The sequence below is a fragment of the Trifolium pratense genome, linkage group LG1 (genome assembly GCF_020283565.1).
Source record: "Trifolium pratense cultivar HEN17-A07 linkage group LG1, ARS_RC_1.1, whole genome shotgun sequence".
Taxonomy (NCBI): Eukaryota; Viridiplantae; Streptophyta; class Magnoliopsida; order Fabales; family Fabaceae; genus Trifolium; species Trifolium pratense.
The window spans coordinates 38,301,071-38,328,541 of NC_060059.1; the positions used below are offsets into that span (position 1 = coordinate 38,301,071).

Here is a 27,471-nt window from a genome sequence, read left to right on the forward strand (position 1 = left end):
ATAGTAGTTCATTTTATTGACATTGAAATCCAAATTTTGATGCACTTAAAAAATGTTCTCAATATTTTTTATCAAATTTGTGACCATTTGTTTAAGATATATTTAGATCCTTTACAACTTGTACATTTTAATGGTTGGTTTTCTCTTTATAAATTTACCATGCCATGTACATGTATAAATGTTAGAAAATTGTGACTATTGTTAAAAAAAAACTTTTTGAAGCAATTTATAATTGAGCCTCTCCCAAAAATTTAAATTAGATGTAGTTTTGAGTACATGCAATCAAAATAAATTTATCCATTCAATTAAGATCGAACGGTTTAAATTTAAAATAGTTAAATAAAAAAACAAATTTACTTTAAATTTTTTTTTTTTTTGGAAAGAGAATGTGTACAGGTTGTTTGTTTCAACTTTCAACGAATAGATTGAATCCAACCAACTATGCTTTTTTAGTTATAAATAAAAAAGAGAGAATGAATCAAAATATAGTTGCTACATCAAAACTAGATACAAAGAATCAATCAGACTGACTCAGTAAATAAATCAAAAATTAACTACACATAATTTTGTCTATATCCAATATCATTACCTCAAAGCTAACATTCAAAGGTTCTTAAACTATAACCAAACCATTAGTCATTGATTACATTATTAAACTCATTGATTGATTGATTACTATACTTATCACAAAACTCTCCTCATAAAAGATAAGGTAAATTAAATTAAATAAAATTAATCAGATAAAATAAAATAAAATAAAATAAAAAACCCACCATAGTGGGGAAAAGAATAATAGAAAAGAAAACCCCACTTTCCATATTGAATGCAAGATACATTGCATGTATTAATCAACCATTCATTGTATGGGAATCCGTTTCCCACTTGTCTCTTACAATAAAAACCTTCTCTTTTCCCCCTTAACATAACATCATCATCATTTTCATTCTTCTTCTTCTTCTTCTTTCAACAAACCTAATTTTCTCTCTTCTTTTTTTTTGCCCTATTTCAATTAGGGTTTCTCAACTTTCAACGTTTTCATCATATAATCTTCAATTACTCTTTCTTTCTTTCTTTCTTTCTTTCTTTCATGCATATTTGCCTTCAATCCTCACACATCGAAATCACCATCTTCTTTTTCTTCTTTGTTGTTCTTTTTGCTCTCTTTCGAGGGTTGTTTCATCTTTACCCATGTCTCAAGTCTTCGGCTTTTCTGGTAAGTTAATTGATTATTCACGTTTTTTATTCAATTCATGGCTTTTTAAGTTGTGGGTGTTTTTCAAATTTTAATTTTTGCCTCTAAATTTAGTAACTTGTTGCTGTATAGATTATTAGGTTAGATGATGATTTTGATGTTCATGGGTAGAAAGTTTATTTTTTGACAATGATTTTGTTCTGTTTTTTGTGAAACAAATCATGGGTTGCTCTTAATTCTCTTAATTTGTTATGTTTATGGATCATCATGTGGTTTAGCGGTGAAATTTTATATGGGTAATATTAGTCTTATGTTATAGATCTATAAGATTAGTATTTGTGGGGATTTTGTGTGACAATTAGTTTTGATTGCTTAGCGGATCTGATAAGAGATACATAGAGATTTATAGTTTTGATGAGATAAGGAGATAGTTTAGCATGAATTTGGAATTTTGCATATGATTTAAGCAGTTTTGTTTTAGTTGATATGAATCTAGTGTTTAAGAGGATAACATGGAATTCTCGAGACTTATAATATTGATTTATGTTGTTTAATCAAATATTTTGTTCACAAAATTGATGTTTTGTGTTGAATTTAGTGGTTATATATGTACATACATAGATCATTATATTTAGATGTTCAATTTGTTCTTTACTGATGAGTTTTCGCAAACGTTTGTGATCTCAGGTGATAACTTTTGCCATGGGGGTTCAATATACACAAACCCCAAGGAAGCTAGTTTCTTCCAGTCTCTTGGCCACCAAGCTGATGTCTACTATCCTCCTCAGAAGAGATCACGTATCAGCGTTCCATTTGTTTTCGATGGAGAATGGTTTGAGCAGAAGCAGAAAACCTCTATTGAATCTTTACCAGATGAGTGCCTCTTTGAGATCTTTAGAAGGTTGCCTGTAGGTGAAGAAAGGAGTGCATGCGCATGTGTTTCCAAACGCTGGCTTATGCTTCTAAGCAATATTTGCAAGAGTGAAATCTGTAACAAAAGTACCAACTCAGATGACAAGAATAAAATGGAAGTTGACAGTGAAGAGTTCGGAGGTGAGGGATATCTTTCCCGGAGCTTAGAAGGAAAGAAGGCAACAGATGTTAGACTTGCTGCAATTGCAGTTGGAACCGCATCACGAGGAGGATTGGGAAAGCTTTCAATCCGTGGAAGCAACTCAGTTCGTGGGGTGACTGCTCTAGGTCTCAAAGCAGTTGCTAGTGGATGCCCTTCTCTAAAGGCTCTTTCTCTATGGAATGTTTCTTCTGTTGGTGATGAAGGCATAATCGAGATCGCTAATGGATGTCAACAGCTAGAGAAGCTTGACCTCTGCAAATGCCCTGCAATCTCTGACAAGGCTTTAATCGCAGTTGCAAAGAAGTGTCCAAATCTGACCGAGTTATCATTAGAGTCTTGTCCTAGCATTTGCAATGAAGGTCTACAAGCTATTGGAAAGTTCTGCCCTAATCTGAAATCTATATCTATCAAGGACTGTGCCGGTGTTGGTGATCAGGGAATTGCTGGCCTGTTTTCTTCAGCTTCTTTGGTTCTGACGAAAGTGAAGCTCCAGGCTTTGACTGTTTCTGATCTTTCTTTGGCTGTTATTGGACATTATGGAAAATCAGTTACCGATCTTGTCCTTAATTTCCTTCCAAATGTTAGTGAAAGGGGCTTCTGGGTTATGGCCAACGCTAATGGATTGCATAAATTGAAGTCACTCACAATTGCATCCTGCAGAGGAGTAACAGATGTTGGACTTGCAGCTGTTGGAAAGGGTTGCCCTAATTTGAAAAGCGTACACCTTAATAAGTGTGCGTTTCTCTCAGACAATGGATTGATTTCATTCACCAAGGAAGCTATATCACTTGAAAGCCTACAATTGGAAGAGTGCCACAGAATTACCCAATTCGGGTTTTTCGGTGTCCTTTTTAACCGTGGTGCTAAATTGAAGGCTCTTTCACTTGTAAGCTGCTATGGGATCAAAGACTTGGACTTGGAATTTTCTCCGGTAGCTCCTTGTGAATCACTCCGTTCATTGACAATCTGTAACTGCCCTGGATTTGGCAACGCTACCCTTTCTGTACTCGGAAAGTTGTGCCCTCAGCTTCAACAGGTTGAATTGACTGGACTTAAGGGAGTGACAGATGCTGGTTTGCTTCCACTGCTTGAGAGCTCCAAGGTTGGTCTCGTTAAAGTTAATCTTAATGGTTGTATCAATCTTACCGACAAAGTAGTTTCATCCCTGGTCAATCTACATGGTTGGACTCTTGAGGTTCTAAACCTTGAAGGTTGTAAAAATATCAGCAACGCTAGCTTGGTAGCAATTGCTGAACACTGCCAATTGCTTTGTGATCTTGATGTTTCCATGTGTACAATCTCTGATGCTGGGATGGCAGCCCTGGCACATGCAAAACAGTTAAATCTACAGATTCTTTCTCTGTCAGGCTGCACTTTGATTACGGACAGGAGTTTGCCCGCTTTGAGGAAATTGGGCCACACCCTTTTGGGACTAAATATCCAGCATTGCAATTCGATTAGCAGCAGCGCAGTTGAAATGCTTGTTGAACATCTTTGGAGGTGTGACATCCTCTCATGAATGCAAGATTTATTCTCACTCGGCAATTTAGGCTCGAAACAGAACACGCAGAAGTCTAGTTACACGACATAGTAGTTTTTTGGTCCATTGACTTTGGGTCTTGATCATCATCCAGCAACCTGGTTCCCTTTTTCCGGAGTATGCAGTCATTTAACCATCATTTTTTCAGATTCCTATGATTGGAATTCTGTTTTTGGCACCTTATTTGGTTGCCGCCTTTTAAATGGCTGCATATCTCTGAGAACACAGCGACTGGGTTCTGGAGTTAGGAATCTTTTGTTTCTTTGTGTTGGCAGCCCGATGTTTTTAGCTCGGCTTCATATCGGTTTTGCCACAATGTCATAGTTCTATGTCTATGTTTTTACAGTTATCTGTACCATCATGTCCATAGGTGTTTTGACTCAAAGGACAGTTTCAGTATTTGTGCTCTTGTTAGGGTTGTTGCAGTTGTCAGGTTCGGTGTTATGATGCCTTGTTTTTGGGGACCTTGGCCGTGGCGGCAAGTTATACATGTCTGCCATGACAATCTTCTTCCAAGATTGTTTTTTTATCAGGCCCTAGTTTTTTTAAGGCTTCATTTTTTATGAACTTGTCACTGTAACTTCTCTATATTGTGTATTGATGCTGATATTTGCCTTTTGTGCTGTATGGTATATTACCACAATGATGAAATAAAATTTGCAGTTTCTTTCCAAAATCATATGTTTTTATATTCATGCAGTATACTTTAGTTTTAATTCATAAGCAGTTAATTAACATCATTAAGTCATTTTTTTCCATGTGAACCAAGCTTGAGATACATTTAAGTAGCAAAGCTTTTGTTGGCACTTGTTTTTCTATTCACAAAGTAGTTTAAGGCTTTATTTACAAGAAACCATGCTTTTCTGCAACTCCACCCAATATCAAGTAATCTTAGGCATATGAAAAACAAGCTTGTGATACATCTAATTTAGGTTGGTTTTTTTTAAGCACATCTAATTTAGGTTAAGAAGTAAAGTATTGCTTAGTGAACAAGTTAGAATGAAAATTATTTAATTGCGTGTCTTAATTGTGCTCTTAAGGTTTCACTTAAAAAGGAAAAAATTTAAAAGAAGATAAACTAATTGCATGTCAAATGCCCAATGGAGTTTTTTTTTTTTTTTTTTTTTTTAACTTCCTATTTTCATTTCAACTTTGAAAATATAATTCTGTTCTGTTTTTAACTTTGAAAATGTTTTTAATATTATAAATAAGTTCTATTTTTTAAATACACTAAAATTTAAATATTTTACATAATATATATAACATCTTTATTTAAATTATATAACATATATAATAGAAATATAGAAATATGTAGTTCCTATTTATTTTGTTAATTTATAAAATTTAAAAATATTACAAGTTAATTTGATAAAAGCCATATATGTAATTTCTTTGAATTGAAAGAATAATTTTTTTGTTCTAAATTATGTATTAAAAATAGGACATGATAAAATATTATTATTTTTTATCATATGTATATCTAACAAATAATAGAAATTATCAACAATAAAAATATATGATAGAATAATTATTTATTTTATCTTATGTATCTTATTTTTATTCAACTCATCATATTTCAATATTAAATAGGCTTTATAAATTATAGTAGTTGAAAAAGGAAAATTCAAGCACACTAATAAGAAAATTTTATCCTTAATTTCTTTTTCATGTATGTTTAATAAATATCCTGGGACATTGTTTAACACGATCCTTTAAAAAAGAATCATATACAATTTTTTTTGGTACATATATGCATAATTTTTTTTCGGTAGTCCAAAAGAATAAAAACATGAAAATAAAAAGAGAATATATAATGTATCTGTACTTGACTCATCCATCTATGGTTTATATTGTGAATCGTGGAGGTTCATGTTTCACACACATAAGATTTTACAAGATTTTTGAATTTGAATATGTGTTCCTTATAAAACATCACAATTCACAAAAAAAGTTTAGGTTCAATGGTTCTGGGGCAATATTGTCAGAGATTTAACACATTCAATGACACATGCATTGTCACAAAACAAATGATTCATGCACAACTTGTATAAAGTCACCACTACATGACCCTACATAGGTAGAACCTTCCCAAAACGTATTTTTTAGAGACAAGAACAGCAAGTTCAGCTTAGGACACAACCCCACGGTAGCATTTAGTATGCACAAATTTAAAATTTGTGCACCATGCACAACTTTAGATCAATGGTTAGATTTCACATTCCCATTGAAACTTATCATGCTCCTTCCACATTAGATTGAATTTTCTTCCATCTCCTTCCTTTTCCACTTCATTGCTCCTTCTTCCTCAGTCATGGAAAAAAAAAACTTTAGATCACTACGAGCCCCACCAACCATTTCATAGAAGACCAAAAACAAAAGTTAAAGAAACTATACAAACATTCAATCACATATCTTCTGTACAACAAAAAAAAAATGCATAACAGAATCACCGATAATTTAACTGTCTTCAATTTTAGAATTTAGAATTAAATAAAAATTAAAAAATATATTAAACTCATTTTACTCAGATGAATGTGCATATATGAGAATGGCGGTCACAGGCACACGTCGTTAAACTGAATACGGTTCCATAAAAGTGCAGAACTACATATAGATAGATGGTACACTAAAATGGAAGTCTCAGCCGCCAATTTTCCCGCCGTCAGAATCAGATCTAAAACCTAATCGACATTTTCGTTTTTGAGATCCGTATTTGGATTTGGATTCACCAAGATCTGAATATTTTCAACATTCCTATTTCTACTTCAAATTTTATATTTATTATAACATTTTAAATCGACGTTTACACCAACAATGGTTATTGTCTTTTTTCTGGAAAAACTCATCAAAATTATTATCCCTTTGTTCCTTACCTGAGTTGTTGCTTTGGTTCTTTGGAGCAATTTATCTGATTCTTTGTCCAATATTATTCTCCCTTTCTTCCCCTTTAGATTAACAAAAGGTATTTGTAAATAATCATAAAATTTGATTTAGGAATTTGACTGAGTTTGATGATAATTTGCGATGCGTCTCTATTTGTTGCTTGGTTTTGAATTGGATTTAAATATTTAATTGAGGACCATCAGATTTGATAACCATTTCTAGAGTGGGTTGCTGCTGGCTGTGGGTAAAGAGAAGAGAGAAGAAGATGGGGTATGGTGTGGGTGCTATATGATAAGATTAATAAGACTTTAAAATCTAACCGTTGACTTAAATTTGTGCACCATGCACAAATTTAAAACTTTGTGCATGCTAAATGCCACCCAACCCCACTTATGGCCCACTATAATTGATTTTTTATTCTTCTATGAAATTGATGTATATATCCTATTAAGGGAGACATTGAAGCCGGCTAAGAAATGAGAATATGACACTTTCTTAGGCAATTTCATTGTGTTGTAACAAGACAATGACATAATAATTGATGTCATTTTGAAAAATATAGTAGAAAATAAATCAATACGTGTCTTAAAATTTAACACATACTCAAATAAAAATAAAAATAAAAATATCAATCATTTATTGAATGAAAAAGACGTTTTTTTTTTAATATGATATTGATACGAAGTTTACACCGTTATTACGATGATTAATCTTCTTCGGAGAATATGCGGAACATATAAAATAGGTTTTTCGCTTCCAACCAAATTTTTTCATACGTATAAGCCAAAAATCAAACTCCTAACTACATGCTTAAAGAGATTAAGAAAATTCTTACCATTTAGATCGGTTCATGGTTAATAAAGACGCAAACTTCTTATATCTAAATTCTAAAATATGAAAGAGACTTTTGTAAAAAAAAATGAAAGAGACTTCTGGGCATTTTTTTTGTGTTAAAAATATGATTTTTAAGAAAATAGAATCCGGTAATTTAAAGAGTTAGACGGTAAAATAAACAAAGTCCGATAAAAAAATTATTTTTATTAGAATGAATTGAATTCTTTTGAACATTCGTTTTAAAAAAGGTTTTTTTTTTTACAAACATTTTAAAAAAACTTATTAACCACTTGATATCTTAATTTTTTTCAATGACAATTTAATATCTTGATTGACTATATCTTATTGCGTTTAATAATTTTTATTACTTAAGATCAAACCAATATGATGTTAAATCAAATACCAACTAATATTAACTAAAAAAAACTTAAGAGCTAACTAATATAAACTTGTAAACTCGTAAATTCTTTAGTAAAATTGAGCTGTCAAAAGAGACTATCTGTTCCTAAATGGATTGACCCATGAGTTTTGGGTTTTATCAAGTCAGGCCAAAAATTTCATATTTAAATTTGGCTATTTTTTTTAACCGAGCTAAAAAGTCTTAAAAATATTCGAACTAATGTTTTAATGTACAAATCCTAAATTTATTTAGACTTGGTGGATCAGCCCGTCTATTTTGACAGCTCTAAATTTTATCATAATATATATACTTGAATTTGTAAGAGTTTACTCACATGAGTAAAACTCAGTTTTTCAAATTTAGAATCATATAAACTCGTAAGAGTTTAATTACATTTTCAAACTCTTACTGATGACGACACATGCATATATATATATAGACGATCAATCTTCATTAAGTGATATGGAAAGATTAAAAAATTTATTTAAGTTATGGATTTTGAAGAACATGTATATATATATATATCTAATTATCTAATCAACAAGATATAGTATTGAAGCACATGATGAAAATCAAACTCAAAACAACAGGGGAGAAACGTTTTATGGATTAAGTATTGCGTACATTCAATACTTTTATCTATTTAATTAATATAAGGTCTCTAACACGTTACGTTCTTTAAGACCTAATGTTCACAACGACTTTCACTTTATCGTTACTGATCCATTGATAGTCTTTTCCTTTTCGGTGGTTTTAAAATCTTCTATCAACGTGAGACTCCTAACCTACCTAAATGTATATGTTTGTTATGTGGTAGAGAATGACGAGGGCATATATTCCAATTATATAATAAGCACAATTATTGCTATGCCTAATATTTATGGTTATCATCTGATAAAGATTGATCAATATATATACCAAATAAAATATCTTGCTCTGTTTGATATAAAACTTTCTATAGGAACCTAAAAAAATAAATATTAGGGGAATATAAGGTTGACGTTATGCTTGTGGTGAAAAAATAAGGACTAGAATGATAAAGAAAGTCATAATTATATCTTTACTCAAAATATACACTAACAAATACAAATACATTTCATTAAAAATAACCTAAAAAATGTTTATGTTGAATAAAAAAAGGTTTGAAGAACAATTATCTTTAATTTTTAGTTTTGACGATAATAAGTTGTTTGATAACAATTAATACTATAATATGTTTGTTTACATATATGTAGGAAGTAGTATTGTTGAAGCTCTGGATATGCATTATATGCTTTGGAAAGCATTTCGTGAAAACATCCGATGGACGTACATCTTCTAAACACGTAAATCAATGTAGAGTTGGGATCCTCTTCATTTCTTAAAAGAAATGGAAACTATAATTATTGTGGTATATAAATATTTAAATAATGAGAATAATTCTCGAAAGACGTCGTGCACTTATATCATTGGTTTATGTCAAAACTATAGTAATGAACAACACCATTTTTTTTCGGGAAATAGAGACGATCTCTACTCCTGAATATATAGTTGAAGCGTCACATATGCACCGTCGTCATCTAAAAATTCGAAGCAACATTTTGTACCATCATCATCTCATCATCTAGGCTAAAATTTCAATCCATAATCATGTGCACGAGAGAATCCACTCCCATAACGTATGTCATTAAAAAAAACCTACAAAATTCTTTAAAAAAAAAAAACCTAAAAAATGTTTATGTTGTGGCCATAGTTGCATTTTGTTTTAGTGTTTTTGGTTAAAATTTATATGCTAAAAGCATCTTTCTATATTACAAAAGGACAGAAAATTATATTTTAAAAAATAAAAGCCACCACAACCAGCTAGCTTCTTTACATAAGAATAGAAAGTTAGATAAATGCATTGCACTTATATGAGTTGAGATAATGATTTCGTAGTTTTTAAAAAATCTGATGTAAGCATTGAAAATGACTTGAAGAGCTATAACTAGAAGAAAACTACGAAACACGAACTCCGACACGTACACCGCGACAAAACATCGATATGGACACGGCGACACCGTTAATGTAAAAAATATAGGACACTGACACCGCTAGATATTTATAAAAGATATAAATTGATAATCAAAATATATACACGTAAATATAAGTTGAACAAGTTATTATTAAAAAAAAGTTTTAAATCAAGATATAATAAAATTTTACTTTTATTTATCCATCTACTATCGAAAAACTATAAATATTGTTGTTTCGACCCATCTTTAACTCTTGTAGATATGCATGATATGTGCGTAAGGAGAATATAAGTAAAGAAAAAACAATTTTTTTTTTAGACACTTGTCCGACACGTGTTGTGTGAGTGTCTTATAGGTGTCGGACACCGATCAAATGAGTGTCAAAGTAAAGGAAAAATTGACTTTTTCTGGACACCGGTCTGACCAATCAGACACGTGTCGCACGAGTGTCATACAAGTGTCAGACACCGACACTGTCAGACACCACAACACGCGTAATCATAAATATGTCCGTGCTTCGTAGGAAGAAAGGCTTGAAAATTCATATTTATACACAAACGAATAATTCCTTACTAGGATTAAAAGCTAGAATTATCTGACCTTCAAGTGAAAATTCCAATTAATTTAATAAGTTTTAGAGTGAAACTTTATTTTAATCCATCACAAAAAATACCGACTACACAATATTGCTCAATATTATTCGTTCTTCTTTAATTTGCATTTTCATTTTCAATCATGGTACAACAATATTATTGCTCATTGATAAGTGTCAAAAAGTAGTAATTTTACATATATAATTTATGCACTTATTGACTTATTTTGCAAGATTTGTGTATATAAGTCCCCAAGAACTTGTACATATATGTGTTGATCTAATTTTGGTTAGTTTATCTTTAATCCCAATCATTTTGACAGGTTTTTGTACTTAAAGTTGAATTTTTTATGGAACTGATATATGCTGGCTGGGCTAGAGAAAGCCAGAGAAAGTTAGAAATCTGGTGGAATTGGCAGAGAGTTTATGGCTTAAGCCAGAGAAAGCTACAGACCCTTTTGTATTGGCAAAACATTTCTGGCTCCAGCCAGAGAAAGCCAGAAGAGATGGGAGGTGACTCAGATGACACGTGTTAGCAAACCCAGCTATGAAGTAAGGTAGCTGGCTGAGCCAGCTATATCTGGCTGGGCCAGCTTAAAAATCCAGTTTCACTATAAATAGATATCAGATGCAGAAAAACAAAATATATACCATTCCCACCACTCAAATTCATCAAGGAGAGACCTAGGAGGCAGATTCAAGGGGTTTTGGAGGTGGATACACAACAATAGTTGAAGAATCATCATTGTAATGTTTGTTCATCTCTTTTCTTCTTGATCTTTTGTAAAGTTCTCATGAATATGGGTAAATAATTTCTCTTGTTGGGATTGAATGTAAATTACTCTATTAGTATGTGTTTATCTTGATCATGGTGTTATATATATTCTAGTTACAAATCAATATTGATGTTATCCTTGTTGTTATTGTTTTCATCTTTGGATTTGAAATGGTATAGGAATATATGTTTTAAATCTTGCTCTAGGATAACATCTATTAAAAGCTAAGATCTAGGAATAGACTTAGATTTAATATTCACTTAAAGTATTGGAACTTAATGATATTGGATCGATTAAGCACCCGAGGGATCGGGGTTTGATAGGTTTAATAGATTTCTCGACGTTATCTGGGGACGGAAACGTTCGATGAGTAAATACGTGATGATATTGATAAGTAGCTTGAATATGTGTAACTGATTAAGGAAATATGTATAAATGAGTAGTTGAAGTTTAATCCCAGCAATTTAATCTCTCTGTCAAATTAAACATCGTTACTACTTTCATGTTTTCGTAACTTTTCACAAACAAACATCTTGAAACCACTTTACTTAAAAGTATATTGATTGTTGAACGACATCGATATCGCATCAGTCCCTGTGGAGACGATAAAAACATACTTACTTTTGTACTTCAACACTCATCCTAAAAATGTAGAGTCATTTCATGATTGTTAAAGAAAATGCAAATTAAAGAAGAACGAAGAATATTGCTCATTCTTCTTTAAGTTTGTTGCATTTTAAAATCCTTAAATTTTCAATATTGCTCATTCTACTTATTTCAATATTGGTACTTTCATATTTTATTTTGTAGGAACTAAATTGCCATTTCCATTTTTTATGGGGACTAAATTCGAATAGAATTTGACAAATTAAAATTACATTGGCAAGCTAAGGACTTCCTCCATCACAACCAAGGTTGTCAGAATCGAGTTTTTACCTTAACTCGTTTTGCATGGGTAAACTCGACACGTAAACTCGTACGAGTTTACCTAAAATTTAAATAATATTAAATTATTAATTATGTATATGACATATATAAAATATAATACTATAAAAATGACAATATTTCAAAAAATTAACTTAATTATAAAGCCAAAATATATCAAATCACAATGACAAATAGCATCATGTCCATAAACTTGCACAAAAATACATAATTATCCCAATCAAATCAGATAAACATTCAAATAATAATCCAAAATAAGAAGATGAATAGTTATTTGAGAAAAATGAGAAAGATATTGAAATTGTGAAAGTTTTCAGCTTCCAAAAAGAGAAAAGACTAAAGAAGCTCCCGTTTCAAAAGCTCCCATTTCAGCTCCCAAATAAAAACTTGAAAAACATAATGGGCCAAAAAAAAAAATTGGGCCAGAAAAGTTTGAAAAGCTAAACTCGAAAAAACATGTAAACTCGCTTGAGTTTATCCGATTTTCACGTTTTCACTCCGAGTTAACTCGGTTAAACTCGTTTTTTCCACGATTTTACCAATAATCGAGTTTATCTCCGAGTTAACCAGTTTTCCACTCCTGAACACGTAAACCCGTACGAGTTTACGAGTTAACACTCGAGTTTAACAACAAGGACGAATTTATAATTTCTATGATCTGAAAACAAATAAATTATTTATAGAATCCAAAAACAAATAAACAAGATACAGATTCTATAATTCGAAAAGTGAAATTTTTTGCAAAACACCAAAAATACGCTTTGAAAAGTGATATTTTTAGAAAATTGCAGGGCCCGAGAGAATTGGGAGGGAGGAGTTGGAGATTTCACTGAAATATTTTTATCCAAGACTGTACTCTTTTTTTGAAACAATATTTCACCAAAATATTTTTATCCATGTTTATACATGATATTCTCTAAGCACACTAAAGTATTTTGTTGAGTATGGCTCATAGGATCAAGTGGGCATGGGGCGAGTGAGCGGAGTGATACCTAGTTAATTAGCGGACGTTGTAAAATGAAATTTTTTGAGCAAAAACACCTTACGTGAAAATTCAAGATTTTTACCAGTTCTCTACTTAAGTAGCGGAATTAGTTCTCTACTTAAGTAGTGGACGTTGTAAAATGAGAAATTTTGAGCGAAACATCCTACATGAAAATCAAGATTTTTACCCGTTCTCTACTTAAGTAGCGGAATTAGTTCTCTACTTAAATAGCAAACATTATAAAAATGTGAAATTTGAGAAGAAAAAAACACCCCCTAACATATTTTTATAATGTCTGCTACTTTAGTAGCGGATTTTTGGAGAAAAAACACCCTCCTACCATGAAATTTTCAAGATTTTAAACGTATAATCCACTACTTAAGTAGCAGACAAAGATATTTTGGTAATTTCGTAGGGCGCGCCCCAGAATCAGTAGGTGGCAAAAGTAAATCTCGTGATAGTTCTCTGTTGTACGGTTCAGGAGGACTCTTGTAATCTGAACAGTGGTATTTATATAAATTTTGTAACACTGTAAATCCTATTTGATTATTCACTGAAATAATACAAAAACTACAACGCTCTGTGGTCAATGATGTAGATACACTTGGTTGAAGGTCATAACCAAAACTGCAAGCACAAGTCCAACTCATTCAGTTAAAAGCACTCAAGAAATAAAAGAATAACTGAACCTTAGAGAAAATAATACTTTACTGGTTTTAAAGAAAAGAATAACTGAACCTTAGAAAAAGGGAAAACACAGAAAGTGTTTTTCTACACTCATTCGACCTTCATTATCCATGAGTTGCCCACTGCCAACAATCACCATCATCACGCCATCGGCTGCCGTCGTCATCCTAAAATCTTTGTCGCTAAAATTCCAAGTAAACAACATCAATGTAAACCCCAATTTCATGTGCAGCAAGTCATAAGTTTAGGACCAGTAACTCAAAGTTAAACTTGCATGAAGGAGTGCAACAAGTTCTACTTGAAATAAAAGAAATGAGCATGCCGAGAGAACTGAGGATGGTTCTGGTTGTCGACACCGGGGTGCAAGGTGGAGGAATGTCAAAGGTTGGAGGTGGGCTTGGTGACGAGTGAATGTAGAAAAATACACGAGTTTTTGCATTTTCCCTTTTTGTAATGTTCCGTTTTTTTCTTCAAAATTCAGTTGCCAATGGCATCATCACAATGTTCCGATTTATCACAAAACTTTCTCAAAATTTTCCTCAAAATATGTATCCCACTAAACATAGAAGAAGTGATGCATACTCAAAATAACCATCAACTAGTATAACTTTGCAAATAGTTACATACATCGGTGCAAAAAGAAAAATGAAAATGATAAGGACTGAATTAACAAGCTTTGAAGTAAACAGATAAAGAAACATCGCCGCTTTGGACAAAGACAAGAGGACAACACAAACCATAATGCAAATTTGCAAGCCTTCATTGTCAAAATAATCTGAGTCATGAGCTTTCTATAACATTCATTCACAGACGAATCAAACTCACCGAAAATAACCTTCAATTTGCTCAATGCACGGTTGTGATCGGTTCTTGGGACAACACGAGCTGAGGATTCTCTTCAACCAATATGTCACCATTCACATGAGATTCTGCTTCACTTGGCTTATCTGAAGGAACCACATTCAGAGGTAGAGCAACATTTGTCTCACTCGACAAGGTACTGTTTTCTTCATTGGCTTCAGTGATCTCAGTTTTCTCTTCCCCTTTAGCATTGGATAAGCTAGTAGCTTTCTTTGTTGCACTATTTTTCTTTGGTGCAGCTGCTGAATTGATCTTTTCAGGAGTGAGTCGAGTAGGAAGGGACTTGCGCAGCGGCTTCTTTGGATTGACAACGGTAACTTCTTTAGTGGAGTTGCTTTGTAACACTTTCTCATTCAGACTTAAACGACCTTGTCGAGAACTGGTGCTTCCGTTTCCATCAGACTCAGAATTTGTTGAATTCTTCTTCCGACCGAGCTTGGGAGATTTTGCTCTTGTAGTTGGTATCTACATCGTCCAGAGGATAAATTAGTTAAATTTTCTAGTGACATAAAAATGTGGTTTTGGCAACCCTTTATAATTAAAATAAAAATGACATTAGAAAAACTTTTCATAGGATCATGCAACATTCAGATATTCATTGATAAAAGCAGATATGAAAAGAACTTGCATGTCACTGAAAGACAGTTAGTTTTAAAAAAACTTGCACACATGGATAATACTATATGAACAAATCACCTAGACAATAAATTATGTTTCATAAAATATTTAGAGTTAAATAAAACAATTTTCAAATCTGAATGGCTGTTTGGAAAATTAACAAACATCTATAATTATAAAAGCTAAAAGCTAAAACCACCAAATCGCAGTCCAAGAAAATAGGACTCCTAAGGAGATTGGCAGATGCAGATAATTGTGCAAGACTATGAAATATTCTAATTGGCAGTGTTTAGCTTTTTAAAAAACTCTCAGATTTACCAACTGAAATTGAAATCATAATTGAAAACAACAATGTAAGTATTCATATCTTGATCTTATCGTATATAATAATATAACTTAACATTTTACTTCATCTCTGCACAAAATAATGGTCCTACATCCTCAGCAGATATAATTCTTCTTAGCAAAGCAAGAACTATATACCAAATCACTACATTGAACGAACAATATTGCTTTCAAAATGGTCGGTTTCTTCTCCTATTTTATCTCAAGTGCATCTACAGATTAAGCATTAGACAAAAAGACCGCACCTGTGCCTGTGTGAAGTAAATCCATATATATAACGATTTCAGATCAATGGTTTGGTAATGACAAGGTAATTAAGAGTAGTCATGCTACACGAATATTACACAAATAGAGATATGACCAAATCAGCATAGGTAAAATGGATTGGAAGAAGTGGAAGTGAACGGCAAGGCGTATATATGTTTTGCAGATATCAGCAGACCTTTGGTTCTGATTTTGTTTCGTGGAAAACATAATTTTCTCATTTAAGTACAAGAACAAAACTTAACCAGCTAAACATAACAAGACAAACAATTATAGAAGACAAGCGCAAACAGCAAGTAGAAAGCTTTCATCAGCAAAGAATGTTCTTTAACAGATTTTTTCAGAAGATTTTTGTATGATTTGTCTCTCTTAGAAACAAATACACTACATAAGGCTTCAAAGCAAACAAAATCTCTTCTGGAAATAATTAGTGCAGACTTAAAGGTTAAGAGTAAACAACATGGCATGCATCCAAGTGCATCTTTGGATTTACTTTTAGGAGAGTCGAAAGTAATTCTGAAGACTTAAAATTAATTTCACTATTTTTGGAGGTTTTTTTATTAGAATTGATTGTCTCTAGAATTGATTCTAACGTGAAGCTATAAGATGTACATTATTTCTTTAAACAAGAACACTCAAATGAATTGTTCAACTCACTTTCAGGTGAACCTACTTTTACCTAAAATCAATTTTTGCCACCGTAGAACCAAACACACATGCAACCCAAAAGTGATGTACAACTGTGCAAGTATGCACACACAGCACCGGCGCGGACGCACACACAGAGAAAGAGAGAGATTTACCTTCTTCAGCTCCACTTTAGGAGGAGCAGGCTCCTGATAGAAAGTTGGCAATGGAGTTGCTTTAAAAGTTAGGCTCTTCCTAAGCTTTTTAATCTCGGCTTCTTGGCTCTCCTATAAAAGTGAAAGAAATACTGCCATGATTAAAAGGCAAGCTCTGCAATTTACGATTCAGCAATGATATCAAATATTCTCACCTTGGACTTTGCTTGCAAGCTGCTCTTCTCCTCCTCCTTTGCCTGAATCTTTTCCTCAACCTTAGTGAGGAACTGCTCACAAAAAGATCAATTCATTTATTTATTTTATGACTAGAAGCTTAATCAAATGAAACCTGGTCCTGGCCAATAACACAGAAGGTGGAAACAAGTATGTACTAACTGTTTACCTCTCTCCTTTTCTCAGCTCGTTCACCACACCTGAAACTGAATCCATAGTTTGGAAGTGTCCCCACCCTACGAGGTTTGGCATCTTCGGCATTGTTACTTTTAAGAGGATTAAGGACCGCAAAAATACACATAATCATACTCAATATTACATTTATGTGATAAAGAAAAATGCATAGTTCCACATTTGCATTAGGAGGAATAGATAAACTCATAAGAGAAAGGATACGGAGAAGATTCTGCTTCTCCTTTAACTTTAACAAGGGGTCCCTTTTTTGATGATATTGGCTTTTTCTTCTCCCTGTAACCAATAGTTCACAGTCCACGGGTTAGATAACCACAAACAACCATCCCTATAGGTATCTTTCTTACTATGAAACATTGTCAAATAAATGAAAGAAGTACGTACTCTGCAACTTCAGAAGATGCTGCAGCAGACTTTGAAGGATTCTGAGGAAAACAAAAGTGAAAAAAAAAAAAAAAAAAAAAACTATCAGAAAATACCTTCGACAATTGAGAAACGTTGAAAAAACAAAAGAAAAACAATTATCTCAAATTCTTGACTTCCTAAGTAAACATTTGGGAAGGCAAACAAAGCTAACAATTGAGTTTACCTTTGACAATTGAGACTGCCGATCATTGAAAGATTTGGTTTTAAGAGGCTGCTGTCTTGGACGAGAATCAAAAGCAGAGGTGCCGTTTGAAACAGCAGATGATGCCTGTTTGTCTTTTCCAGTTTTGCTGTTTTTCACCAAAGTTGCATGAACGCCACTTGAACTAGCAACCTTTGCATTCTTACTCTTTACAGGACCCTTTTGTGCTCTTGATTGTTCCTTTTGAACTGTTATTTTCACTTCCTTTTCCTAAATATTGAGCAAATATATTAGATCGAAATCTTAGAGACTTGTAGAAACCAACTCAAGAAAAGAAAAATCCTCTAACCTTAGGACTGGTTATATTATTGCCATCCACGTTGTCATTTGATCCTTCAATTTCCCCCACAGGCGGGTTTTCAGTTGCAGTGCTTTCTAACTGGTTGAAACTTTCAAGATTTCCATTCAGAACTATAGTTTCAGCAACATGAGGGTCTAAATCATTTGAAACAACACCGTTCTCTCCAGAATTAGAAGGCTCATCACGAACACCATTCTGATGGACCACATCAAGTCCATCAGCAGGCAAAGGATTAATTGGATCCATCATTCACACTAACCTAGTTACATAAACACAACAAAATTGAATTTAGAGACAAATAAACAACAAAAGTCAACAAGACACAAAGTGAACAAGTTTAATCATCCCTATGGTGCTTCTCAAAACAACTTATTTGATTCCTATATATTACAACCTTACAGAAAAATCGATCAACGTTCATCAAGAAGCCTTTTATGTATCAGAAACTCACCCTTTTGAAGAACAAAGATAGGATTTAGATGACAAAGCAATAGACCTGTAAATTGTGTGATAAGTTATTTACCAGTCAAATGGTAATAGGCTTGTAAGCAACACTACACAATCAAATTTTCAAAGTAAACGGAATGTTTTCATTGGACATAATAAATATAATCAAATTCAACAACAATAATAATGATGATGATGATGATGATGATGATGTAGACCAAATTTGTTTTATAATCTAATGTTAATCCTTTCTTGGACTTGGTTGCCTAGTGCATTAAGAAAAATTGAAAAGTTTTACCAATTAGTGTACACAGCACAAAACATAATCATGATTATTACACAGAAAAATTTCTGCAACATTTCATTAGCAACCAATAACCATCCAAAGTAAAAAAAAATAATTCAAAAAACACTAATAGCATTGAGTTACAATTGATGAACAAATCAACATAATAATAAACAATACCCAGATTCCAAAATCCACCACTTTCCAAGTGTCATCAAACCATGATCCAATAATATTCAAGAACAACCCAAGTTCAAATTTTGAGACAAAAAAAACATTGATAGCAAGAAAACAAAAACAACCCAAATGAATAAAACAACTTCAACAATCATAATATGCATTTCAGAACATACTCAGATAATAAAAATGAGATTTTTGATAAAAAAAATTTAGTCAACAGTGATTGAAATTGTGCTTACCCAGTAGTCAAAATGGTGTGAAAAAGTGGAAAGTGAACACCATTGATATAACAGTAGAGATCTGAATGAAGAAGGATGAAAATGGGGTTATAGAGGAAGAGGAAGAAGAAGAAGATCACGATCTGAGGATCCAAAGAAGTGACGCTCCAGCAGCAAGATCCGTATGGATGAAACTGTAGAACTTGCTAAAACATTTATCTTTTAATCTTTAATAATTTTTTTATTTTATTTTTTTGACTGGAATAAATAATAGACTCTTGTTTTTCCTCTTTAAAGAAAAAATAATCTTTCTTTGTAAAATAATAATAATAATAATAATAATAATAATATTTTATAATTATCATCTCTTTTAATATTAGTTTTTTTTTGTCTTAGATTAAGTGGTAATCTACTGAAATTAAACTCACATATAATTGTGAGATCTCGGATTCGAACCCAGGTCACGACGTCCGATCTAACAATTTCGACATTTTTGTCAGTTGAGCTAGGATTTATAGGACAATATCCGTGTTTTTTTTTTACTGGAATAATAGAGTTATTCCTCATTTACCATTTTTTTTTACTTGATTTACCATTTTAGTTTCTTTTATTTCTAAATTAATTATTATTTGATTTACCATTTTAGTTTTCAAAAGTATTTTTTTTTATAAGTAGTTTTCAAAATGATTGATTTTATCATTCAGAAAGGATTAGTGTTGCAGCTGTTGTTACTCATTTATCTTCCATTAATTGTTGCACATTTATCTTTCATTGATGTAATTATTTTTTATATATATATAAACAAAAAAAATAACTCTACACAAAGAGAAAGAAAACTATAAATTAAATCATTTTTAGAGTTGAAATTTCGGTACAATCAACCAACAAAAATAAACTAATTTAAGTTTACTATAGATTGATAAATAAAAATAATAATAATATTTGATCTCAATTAATATTTTGGTCTCCTATTTTGAAGTGTTTGAAATTTTTTCCATCTATATATTTGAAGCTTAATTTCAGTTAATGATATATTAAGATAAATGAGATGCAAGTTGTTAAAATTGAGTATTAATATCTTGTAAATAAAAACGTGTAAAATTGTCTGATTTTATGTTTTTATATATGAATTTGAAATTAAATTGCTTTTAAATGTGATCATAATTTTTTGGCATTGGTCATTTCACATTTTTATATATGCTGTTGTCCTTCTTGTCGATATGTAGCAGAATCGGTAATCTCAGAAATCATATATAGTCAATTTTTTTGTGCGAACACATTCAAATATATTATTTCCGGAGTTGGATGTTATCAAAGACCGTAAATCTCAAATTATTTTTGACGTTTTGTTCTATGTGATTAGTCTGGTTGTTAAGATTTAAATTTTGGTTTGTTAACGCTACATTGTCGACCGGAAGTTTTATATGTATCTCTATTGACAATTTCGCGTACACCCCAAACTCTTCTCTCATATTCTTCTCTTCAAAATATCACTATTGTTTTACAAAATAATAATTGGTTCTTTTATTTTGTAAAAATAAGAAACAATCATACCCTTCATGTTGCACCATTTTCTACCTTTCTTTACAAAAGTGGAGTGACATTATAAAAAACAAATTTTAATTATATGGTACTATAAAAAAAACTTGTTAGCTCTTGTAAAAAATTTCAAAGATCATAGGGTTAATTTTAGTATTGCCATATCATATCAATCAAATAGAACAAATCTTGTTTGTATTGTTAAAGATGAATATCTTCGGTCAAGTTTGTATCATATATCACGCAATTATGTATAAGATTTATGTAGTATTTATCACTTCGTCTCTACATACAAAATCTATAAAACAAAACATGACATAAATTTTTTTTGTAAATGACTCATTCAAATTGAGACAGAGGGAGTAACTTTTTATAAAAAAAACTAAATAAATAAATAGTATTAATTTATGAAATATGAATGAATGGTATTTGAAATGAAATTTCATTACGATCGAGGTTGGTTATTTCATGCAAACATAACTTTCAAAATTCATATATACCAAAAAAAAAAAAAAAATTCCCAAATTCATTAATCATATGGGGCCAATCGAGTTGGACATAGGTTAAGTTTAACCAACATTATTGAATTTGTTTAATTGATGATTGTAATACCAACTTGAGATTGACAAGACAAATATATACTTTTAAGCCAAGTTGGATATACCACCACCAAGATAAGGATTGAGCTTATCCACGATCTTAACTTTTAATCTACCTAGTGATTTTTAATTTTTACACCTTTTGTTTTAGGTGGAAGGTGATGGCTCAGTCAAAACTCTCACATGTAAAAAATTAAATATTTTTAAATTTTAATATTTTTGAAATTGCAAAAATTAGTATAAACACTTGCCATTGCCAAGCACAAGAATGTACAAAGAATAGGCTAACACAAAGATACAACAAAGAAGTGCAAGGTCAGATTCAAAGAAAAAGAAAAAATTCATACATACTTTGGTAACATAGTTATAATTAATGAAGTGATTTCTTGATTAAAAAAAAAAGTAAAACCAAATTCATACATACCTGCAATAGTCAAGCATCTTCAATTGATACTAAATTTAAAATTAACAAATTCTATAATAATTATAATTTTTGTTGTAGTGACGGTGACATTGAGATGAAACCTTAAGCCAAATACACATTTATGGTGTCGAATATAGCTTTGTGAGGAAGAGTGCCGGAGAAAGAAAATAAGTTAATCAAAGACAACAAAATAAGAGGAGTCATGTTTAGTATTTCGTCCCACGAAGCTATATTCGACGCCAACATATGCATCAATGGCTTAGGTTTCGTCTTCATAATTCTTACATTTGAAATCATTAATTACCGAAACTCTTCTAGAACAGTTGCTTTACGCTACCATCTTCTCTCCAATTCCACTTTCAAGAAATCCAGTTCTCTTCACTTTTTATTTATTTATTTATTTATATAATCTACTCTTCTTTCATTGTCCACACATTTGTTACCCATGTTTTTTGTTTAACGGCAAATATATTATTAATAATAATCGGTCTCTACACAAGGCGAACAGAGACGGGGAAAACAGAATGTTATATTTATATATATTTTTCTACATTTGATAACTTCCTGTTACTTAATTTTTCAAGTTGAATTGCTTCATCCGTAAGATTCTATTTGAAGATGCTATATTTGGATTTTACTTTTTTTCTTTTTGAACAAGTTATGTTTGATTTTTTTTCACATTCAAGGATGAATACATAGATATTTAAGGAGATATTTTAGAAACTATGTTTGATTTTTTATGAACAAGTAATGTTTGATATGTTTGAATTAACTTTTTTCTTTTTGAACAAGTTATGTTTGATTTTTTGACATTCAAAGATTGATACCTAAATATTTAAGGAGATATTTTAGAAATTAAGTTATGTTCATCCATCTAACTCGTGTACCGATACATATCCACATAATATGTGTAGTGGAGTGTTCATTTTATATAAGGAGATATACGTAGATATCAAAATTGAACTAGACTATTTTTAATTGGCCCAAACATTTGAGACCTAAAACTTTATGCTTGTGTTGTTTGTCGCTTAGACCATGCTCAAAATATAGAAAGGATATATATATATATATATATTCATGAATTTGATGTCAATTTTCTAATAAACACCAAAAAGAAAAAGAAATACAACTAATAATTTTTTTAATTACAGCATTCCGTTAATACAACTCAAATAGTAAAAGACTACAAGAACGTACATTTGATACGTTGAAACACAGATTCAAACCTACTATTCTTCACTTTTCAGCACTAATGCGCGTGAGTTTCGCTGTTATCTTGGCCCCGAAAGTCTAACAGCAGAGAGATATGCATCACTATTCCCATCTGTTGGTTCTGAAGAAGTGCCACTCTCACTTGTTGGTCTAAGAAAATTTGAATAAAAATGAGAACCTAATGGAGACACATTTGGTAACTTAGGAACATCACATAAACCCTCAAGCATTTGTACAACTTTATTCATAGAAGGCCTTAAACACATATCTTCTTGTATACACCAAAATGCAACATTCAAAGCAATCTCAACTCTCACATCATTTTCAATCATTTTCACCTTAGAATCAATTACATTTTCCATCTTCCCTTGTTCCATCATCTTATAAGCAAAAGAAGGAAAATGCGATTTCTCCGAATTTTCTTTAGGATCATAGTTTTTCCTTCCACCAATAATCTCTAACAACACCATTCCATAGCTATAAACATCACTTTTCTCTGATATAGCATAGTTTGTTATCCATTCTGGTGCTAAATAACCTCTTGTTCCTCTCATTGTTGTGAAAACATGACTTTGTTCGCGGTTCATGAGCTTTGCAAGGCCGAAATCCGAAACTTTGGCTTCAAAGTTATTATCTAAAAGCACATTTTCTGGTTTAATATCACAATGAACAATCTTTGAATCACAATCTTCATGTAGATAAGCTAGTCCTTTAGCTGTTCCTAGTGCAATATTGTACCTTGTGTTCCAATCCAACGATAATTCTTCGTTGTTTTTCTTGAATATCCATTTATCCAATGAACCATTTTCCATATATTCATAAACAAGAAGTTTATGAGACCCTTCAGCACAAAACCCTTTAAGCCTTACCAAATGATGGTGATGAATGCTTCCGATGATGCTAACTTCGACTCTAAATTCTTTCTTCCCTTGACCAATTCCTTCTAACTGTTTCACAGCTATTTGAGTTCCATCTTGTAGTACTCCTTTATAAACCGAGCCGAAACCACCTTGACCTAACTTCTCCGAGAAGTTATTAGTCGCAGTGCCTAGATCGTTGTAGCTGAAACGGATTGGCATACTAGTTAAACCCTCCAAGAAATTGGCGTCATCGTCTGAAATCTCCTCCGGAGATTCAGACAGATTTTCCTTTTTCTTTAAGTTTTTTAGTCCAACATAGATCATGCCAGCAATGATAAACAATGTTACTATGACAATTATCACAACAACTATTATTTGCTTATTCTTGTTTCCGTTCTCTCCTGTGTCTGTGTCAGTGCTTCCGTCTCTCGAGACTTTAATGTAAGAGACAAAACCAGAATCATTATCTGTTTTCTCAAAGCTTCCAATCCTGTCTAAGAGATAACAATTACCTGAACTTTTTTGGAAGAACATAGCAAGACATGAACAATTTACACTACAAGAATTTTTGCAACCAATCAAATCGGTTTTCGAAGAAGGTTGAAGAAATCCAAGTGCAAAGTAGTCAAGTCCATCATCACCTTTCATGAGCTCAATGGAACTTTTTGAGTTACAAGGCGAAACAAAACCCGGTTCACAACTTCGTCTAGAGCTAAGAAAAGATGGACAACTACATTTTTTCTCACCATTGCAAATGTTGTAAGGACCACAAGGTTGTGGTGTACTACAAGAATCTTTTGGTATTGTTGTTTTTGATGAACCAATTGAGCCTCTATTTTGAAGATTATAGAAAGTGATAAATCCATCATTTCCTAAAACTGCAATCCAAATTGAATTTTCAGCATCAGAAATAATAAATTGCGACAACAATGATTTCTCTTTGTCATAAAACTTCCAAGAATTTTCATCAAGAGTTGCAGAAGCTACTTCATCGCCATTTTCATTAACGATTTTTCGGTTATCTTTTTGCATAGACCAATAAGGCTGTGGAGATGGTAAACCTGTGGAAAGAATAACATTACCAGTTTGAGAATCAATTTCAAGAACATAAGTCAAATTGTTCGAATCAGGTTCACTAATAAGTTTCATTCCTTTGGTGAAGTTTTGCATTGGCAATAAAGTATCTGTTGGATAATCAAAACTTTGCCAAATCACTTTACTATCATTTCTAAGCAAAACCAAGTTTCCATTATCTTGTAATTCCATTGAAGAAACTTTCATGTCACTTGTGTTTGTTTGCCAAATCAAAACTCTTCCTTTTTGTAAAAAAACATTACCCTTTTCATCAAACACAAATTTGTCTGAATTGGAAACAGGAGATTCTCTGTTTGCAGTCCAAACAATTTTGCTGCTGTCTGTGTGGACTATTGCAAGTAGAAATAATGTGCTGTCATTTGAAGTTTTGACAAAGCCAAAACCAAATTCTTGTTTGTTTGATACAAGAAACATGCCATTTTTGTCAATCCAATTCATTTGTGAGCCATAAAATCCAGGTGAGATATTTCCAATCATTTGAATACCAGCCAAAACCAAAACTACTTTAGAGAAAAGTAGGATGCAAAAACATAACCATAGGGTATTTACAATATTGAAGAGTGGCCAATGGTTTCTCATGGTTGTGTAATTCTTATGTGAGTGTTTTTTTTTTTTTTTTGTGGTAAGCCTATGGTTCAAGGAAAATAGATTCCGGTAATATGGAGTTCGGCACAGAAACAAAAAATGTCCAATCACAGATTGTTTCAAACAAAGTTCGAACCCCAATTCGATCCCCGCTGAGAACAATTCTTGATCAGACTTCACTTATATTGCGGTCAAACTCTGAATTACCGTGACCCCTTCCCCATAAAACTAGAGGGTTAAAACCAAAAAAAAAAGTTCGAACTCGGCTAGTTCTAATTGAATTGTCTTTGATTGAACCTCATTAAACGCTTGAGCCAAATCATGTGTTTCTTATATAGGGTATTTAGATATCATCAACAAAGAAAAGTAGGAAAAACTAAGGAATTCATGAACAAGAGAAAAGAAGGCTGAAATAGGACATAAACAAGAGAAAAGAACAACAAATGTTTAACATGAGTTTGGAAAAAACAAAAACAACTTTTTAAGGTGAATTTTCCTACTTTGACCACATAGTGTAAAAGCAACTTTTAAGCTTAGTTTTTCTATCTTGTCTACATAGTGGAAAAACAATATGGAAGAAAGCCAAAAGAGGAAAAGAAACTTTGTTGACACTTGAATTGACCAACTAAAGCTTACCTCAACATAGTCATGGTTTCACACATGATGAGAAAGAACAAGATGGTAAGAACATAGCATTTGCCATTTGAGGAAGTGTTTTACTATTGGTTTGTTTGACTATGACAAAAAAGATTGTTTGTACACGTTAAGTGTGAGGAAACACATGAATTTTCGCAACAGTTGAAGCAAAGTGTTGCAAAAAAAGGACAAAGGACAATAGAGAGAAGAATGAATATGATGATATGATATTTGTGTGTACAGCTTAGAAAGGCTGGCACTTGGATATTATGAGGTGATGATGAGATTCAAAGTTAATTCAAAAACCTAAACAATGGATTTTTCTTTTTTTAGTTTGTTTTTCTTCATTAAAATAAAAATAAAAATTGCCAAAAATGAGAGTATATAGTTAAGATATAGATACGACAGCGAAACATAAATGCTCACGAAAATGGGTGGTTGAAAACATTGATTAGCCTTTGCATACGTTGCACATAAATCACTACTGACGTGTACTTTGCTTCTAAAAAACGAATTTTTGGGCTAATTCATGACCTCTACAACTTCGGAGAAAACAAAACTCTAATAATTCAGAGTTCGAATACGAAGTAAATAAAATTTACTAAGAATTGTTTTATCTAAAATCGAATTCGGATTCTCCAAAATGATTCGTCCTAAAAGAATAAATCTAATTTAATTTAATACTCCCTCCGGTTCTTAATATAAGAAAGATTTTAGATTCATGGAATGATTGATATATTTGGTCTAAAAAATGGACCAAATGCATCTACCATTCTATGAATCTAGAAAACAAAAATTTTCTTATATAAGGGATTAGAGAGAGTACTACTTTGCTCTATTTTCTTTTTTATTTTCTTGAAATATATACATGTAATTGGTCATCTTGTTCGTATATACACTATTGAAAATATATTCAGATAAATATAAATACAATATAATTCAATTGATAAAAAAATTATATTACATATAAAGATCGGAGTTCAAACCTCAAGCAAAAAATAAATTCAGTTAAATTAGAAAAAAATTTGAACGTCCACAAAACGAAAAAAGAACAATTATTTTTTTTAGAAAAGAACAATTACTTACATAGCTAAAAATTACAATTAGCATAAGGGCATGTCATGGTCACCCCCAATTGTTTTTCTTCTTTATGGAAAAAAATAAGGTAGCATATAACAACGTGTTATTAATATATTATCTGTTTTTTGAAAGAATCTACGTTGTGTGTCTCATAGATTCTTTGATATAAATCAGTTGTAGTC

The 27,471-nt window shown here is 31.9% G+C and overlaps 3 protein-coding genes across 7 annotated transcripts; 1 reads left to right on the plus strand and 2 right to left on the minus strand.

The window, feature by feature from the left end:
- Nucleotides 1-485: 485 nt before the first annotated feature.
- Nucleotides 486-4,483, plus strand: LOC123915198 (EIN3-binding F-box protein 1). Its single transcript, XM_045966344.1, has 2 exons — nucleotides 486-1,213; nucleotides 1,880-4,483. Exons 1-2 carry the CDS (start codon nucleotides 1,189-1,191, stop codon nucleotides 3,784-3,786), a joined length of 1,932 nt encoding a protein of 643 aa, XP_045822300.1. The 5' UTR covers nucleotides 486-1,188; the 3' UTR covers nucleotides 3,787-4,483.
- A 9,999-nt stretch (nucleotides 4,484-14,482) lies between these two features.
- LOC123915209 (protein WVD2-like 5) lies at nucleotides 14,483-19,519 on the minus strand. Of its 4 annotated transcripts, XM_045966353.1 has the most exons (11): nucleotides 19,281-19,513; nucleotides 18,580-18,624; nucleotides 18,117-18,387; nucleotides 17,789-18,037; nucleotides 17,584-17,624; nucleotides 17,404-17,475; nucleotides 17,177-17,273; nucleotides 16,989-17,060; nucleotides 16,795-16,905; nucleotides 15,973-15,978; nucleotides 14,483-15,229 (listed from the first exon to the last, which is right to left on the minus strand). In XM_045966353.1, the coding sequence occupies exons 3-11, from the start codon at nucleotides 18,375-18,377 to the stop codon at nucleotides 14,750-14,752; spliced, it is 1,389 nt and encodes a 462-aa protein (XP_045822309.1). In that variant the 5' UTR covers nucleotides 18,378-18,387; nucleotides 18,580-18,624; nucleotides 19,281-19,513; the 3' UTR covers nucleotides 14,483-14,749. The 4 variants fall into 4 exon arrangements, with proteins under 4 accessions (XP_045822309.1, XP_045822318.1, XP_045822312.1 ...); XM_045966362.1 differs by lacking the exon at nucleotides 15,973-15,978 and having other exon boundaries at nucleotides 19,281-19,519; XM_045966356.1 differs by lacking the exon at nucleotides 18,580-18,624.
- Nucleotides 19,520-22,859: 3,340 nt separating this feature from the next.
- Nucleotides 22,860-26,587, minus strand: LOC123915233 (G-type lectin S-receptor-like serine/threonine-protein kinase SD2-5). 2 transcript variants are annotated; one of them, XM_045966381.1, is made up of 2 exons: nucleotides 25,231-26,543; nucleotides 22,860-24,954 (listed from the first exon to the last, which is right to left on the minus strand). In XM_045966381.1, exons 1-2 carry the CDS (start codon nucleotides 25,565-25,567, stop codon nucleotides 23,093-23,095), a joined length of 2,199 nt encoding a protein of 732 aa, XP_045822337.1. In that variant the 5' UTR covers nucleotides 25,568-26,543; the 3' UTR covers nucleotides 22,860-23,092. The 2 variants fall into 2 exon arrangements, with proteins under 2 accessions (XP_045822337.1, XP_045822333.1); XM_045966377.1 differs by having other exon boundaries at nucleotides 22,860-26,587.
- Between the last annotated feature and the right edge of the window lie 884 nt (nucleotides 26,588-27,471).

Bases quoted from the DNA above. Each gene is read 5' to 3' on its own strand.
- LOC123915233 (XM_045966377.1), bottom strand. From the start codon at position 25,567: ATGAGAAACCATTGGCCACTCTTCAATATTGTAAATACCCTATGGTTA.
- LOC123915198 (XM_045966344.1), top strand. From the start codon at position 1,189: ATGTCTCAAGTCTTCGGCTTTTCTG. The intron at 1,214-1,879 runs GTAAGTTAATTG...TTGTGATCTCAG, and splicing joins TCAAGTCTTCGGCTTTTCTG to GTGATAACTTTTGCCATGGG.
- LOC123915209 (XM_045966356.1), bottom strand. From the start codon at position 18,377: ATGATGGATCCAATTAATCCTTTGCCTGCTGATGGACTTGATGTGGTC. The intron at 17,625-17,788 runs GTAAACTCAATT...TGTTTTCCTCAG, and splicing joins GGCAGTCTCAATTGTCAAAG to AATCCTTCAAAGTCTGCTGC. The intron at 17,061-17,176 runs GTAAACAGTTAG...TTTTGTGAGCAG, and splicing joins GAGCTGAGAAAAGGAGAGAG to TTCCTCACTAAGGTTGAGGA.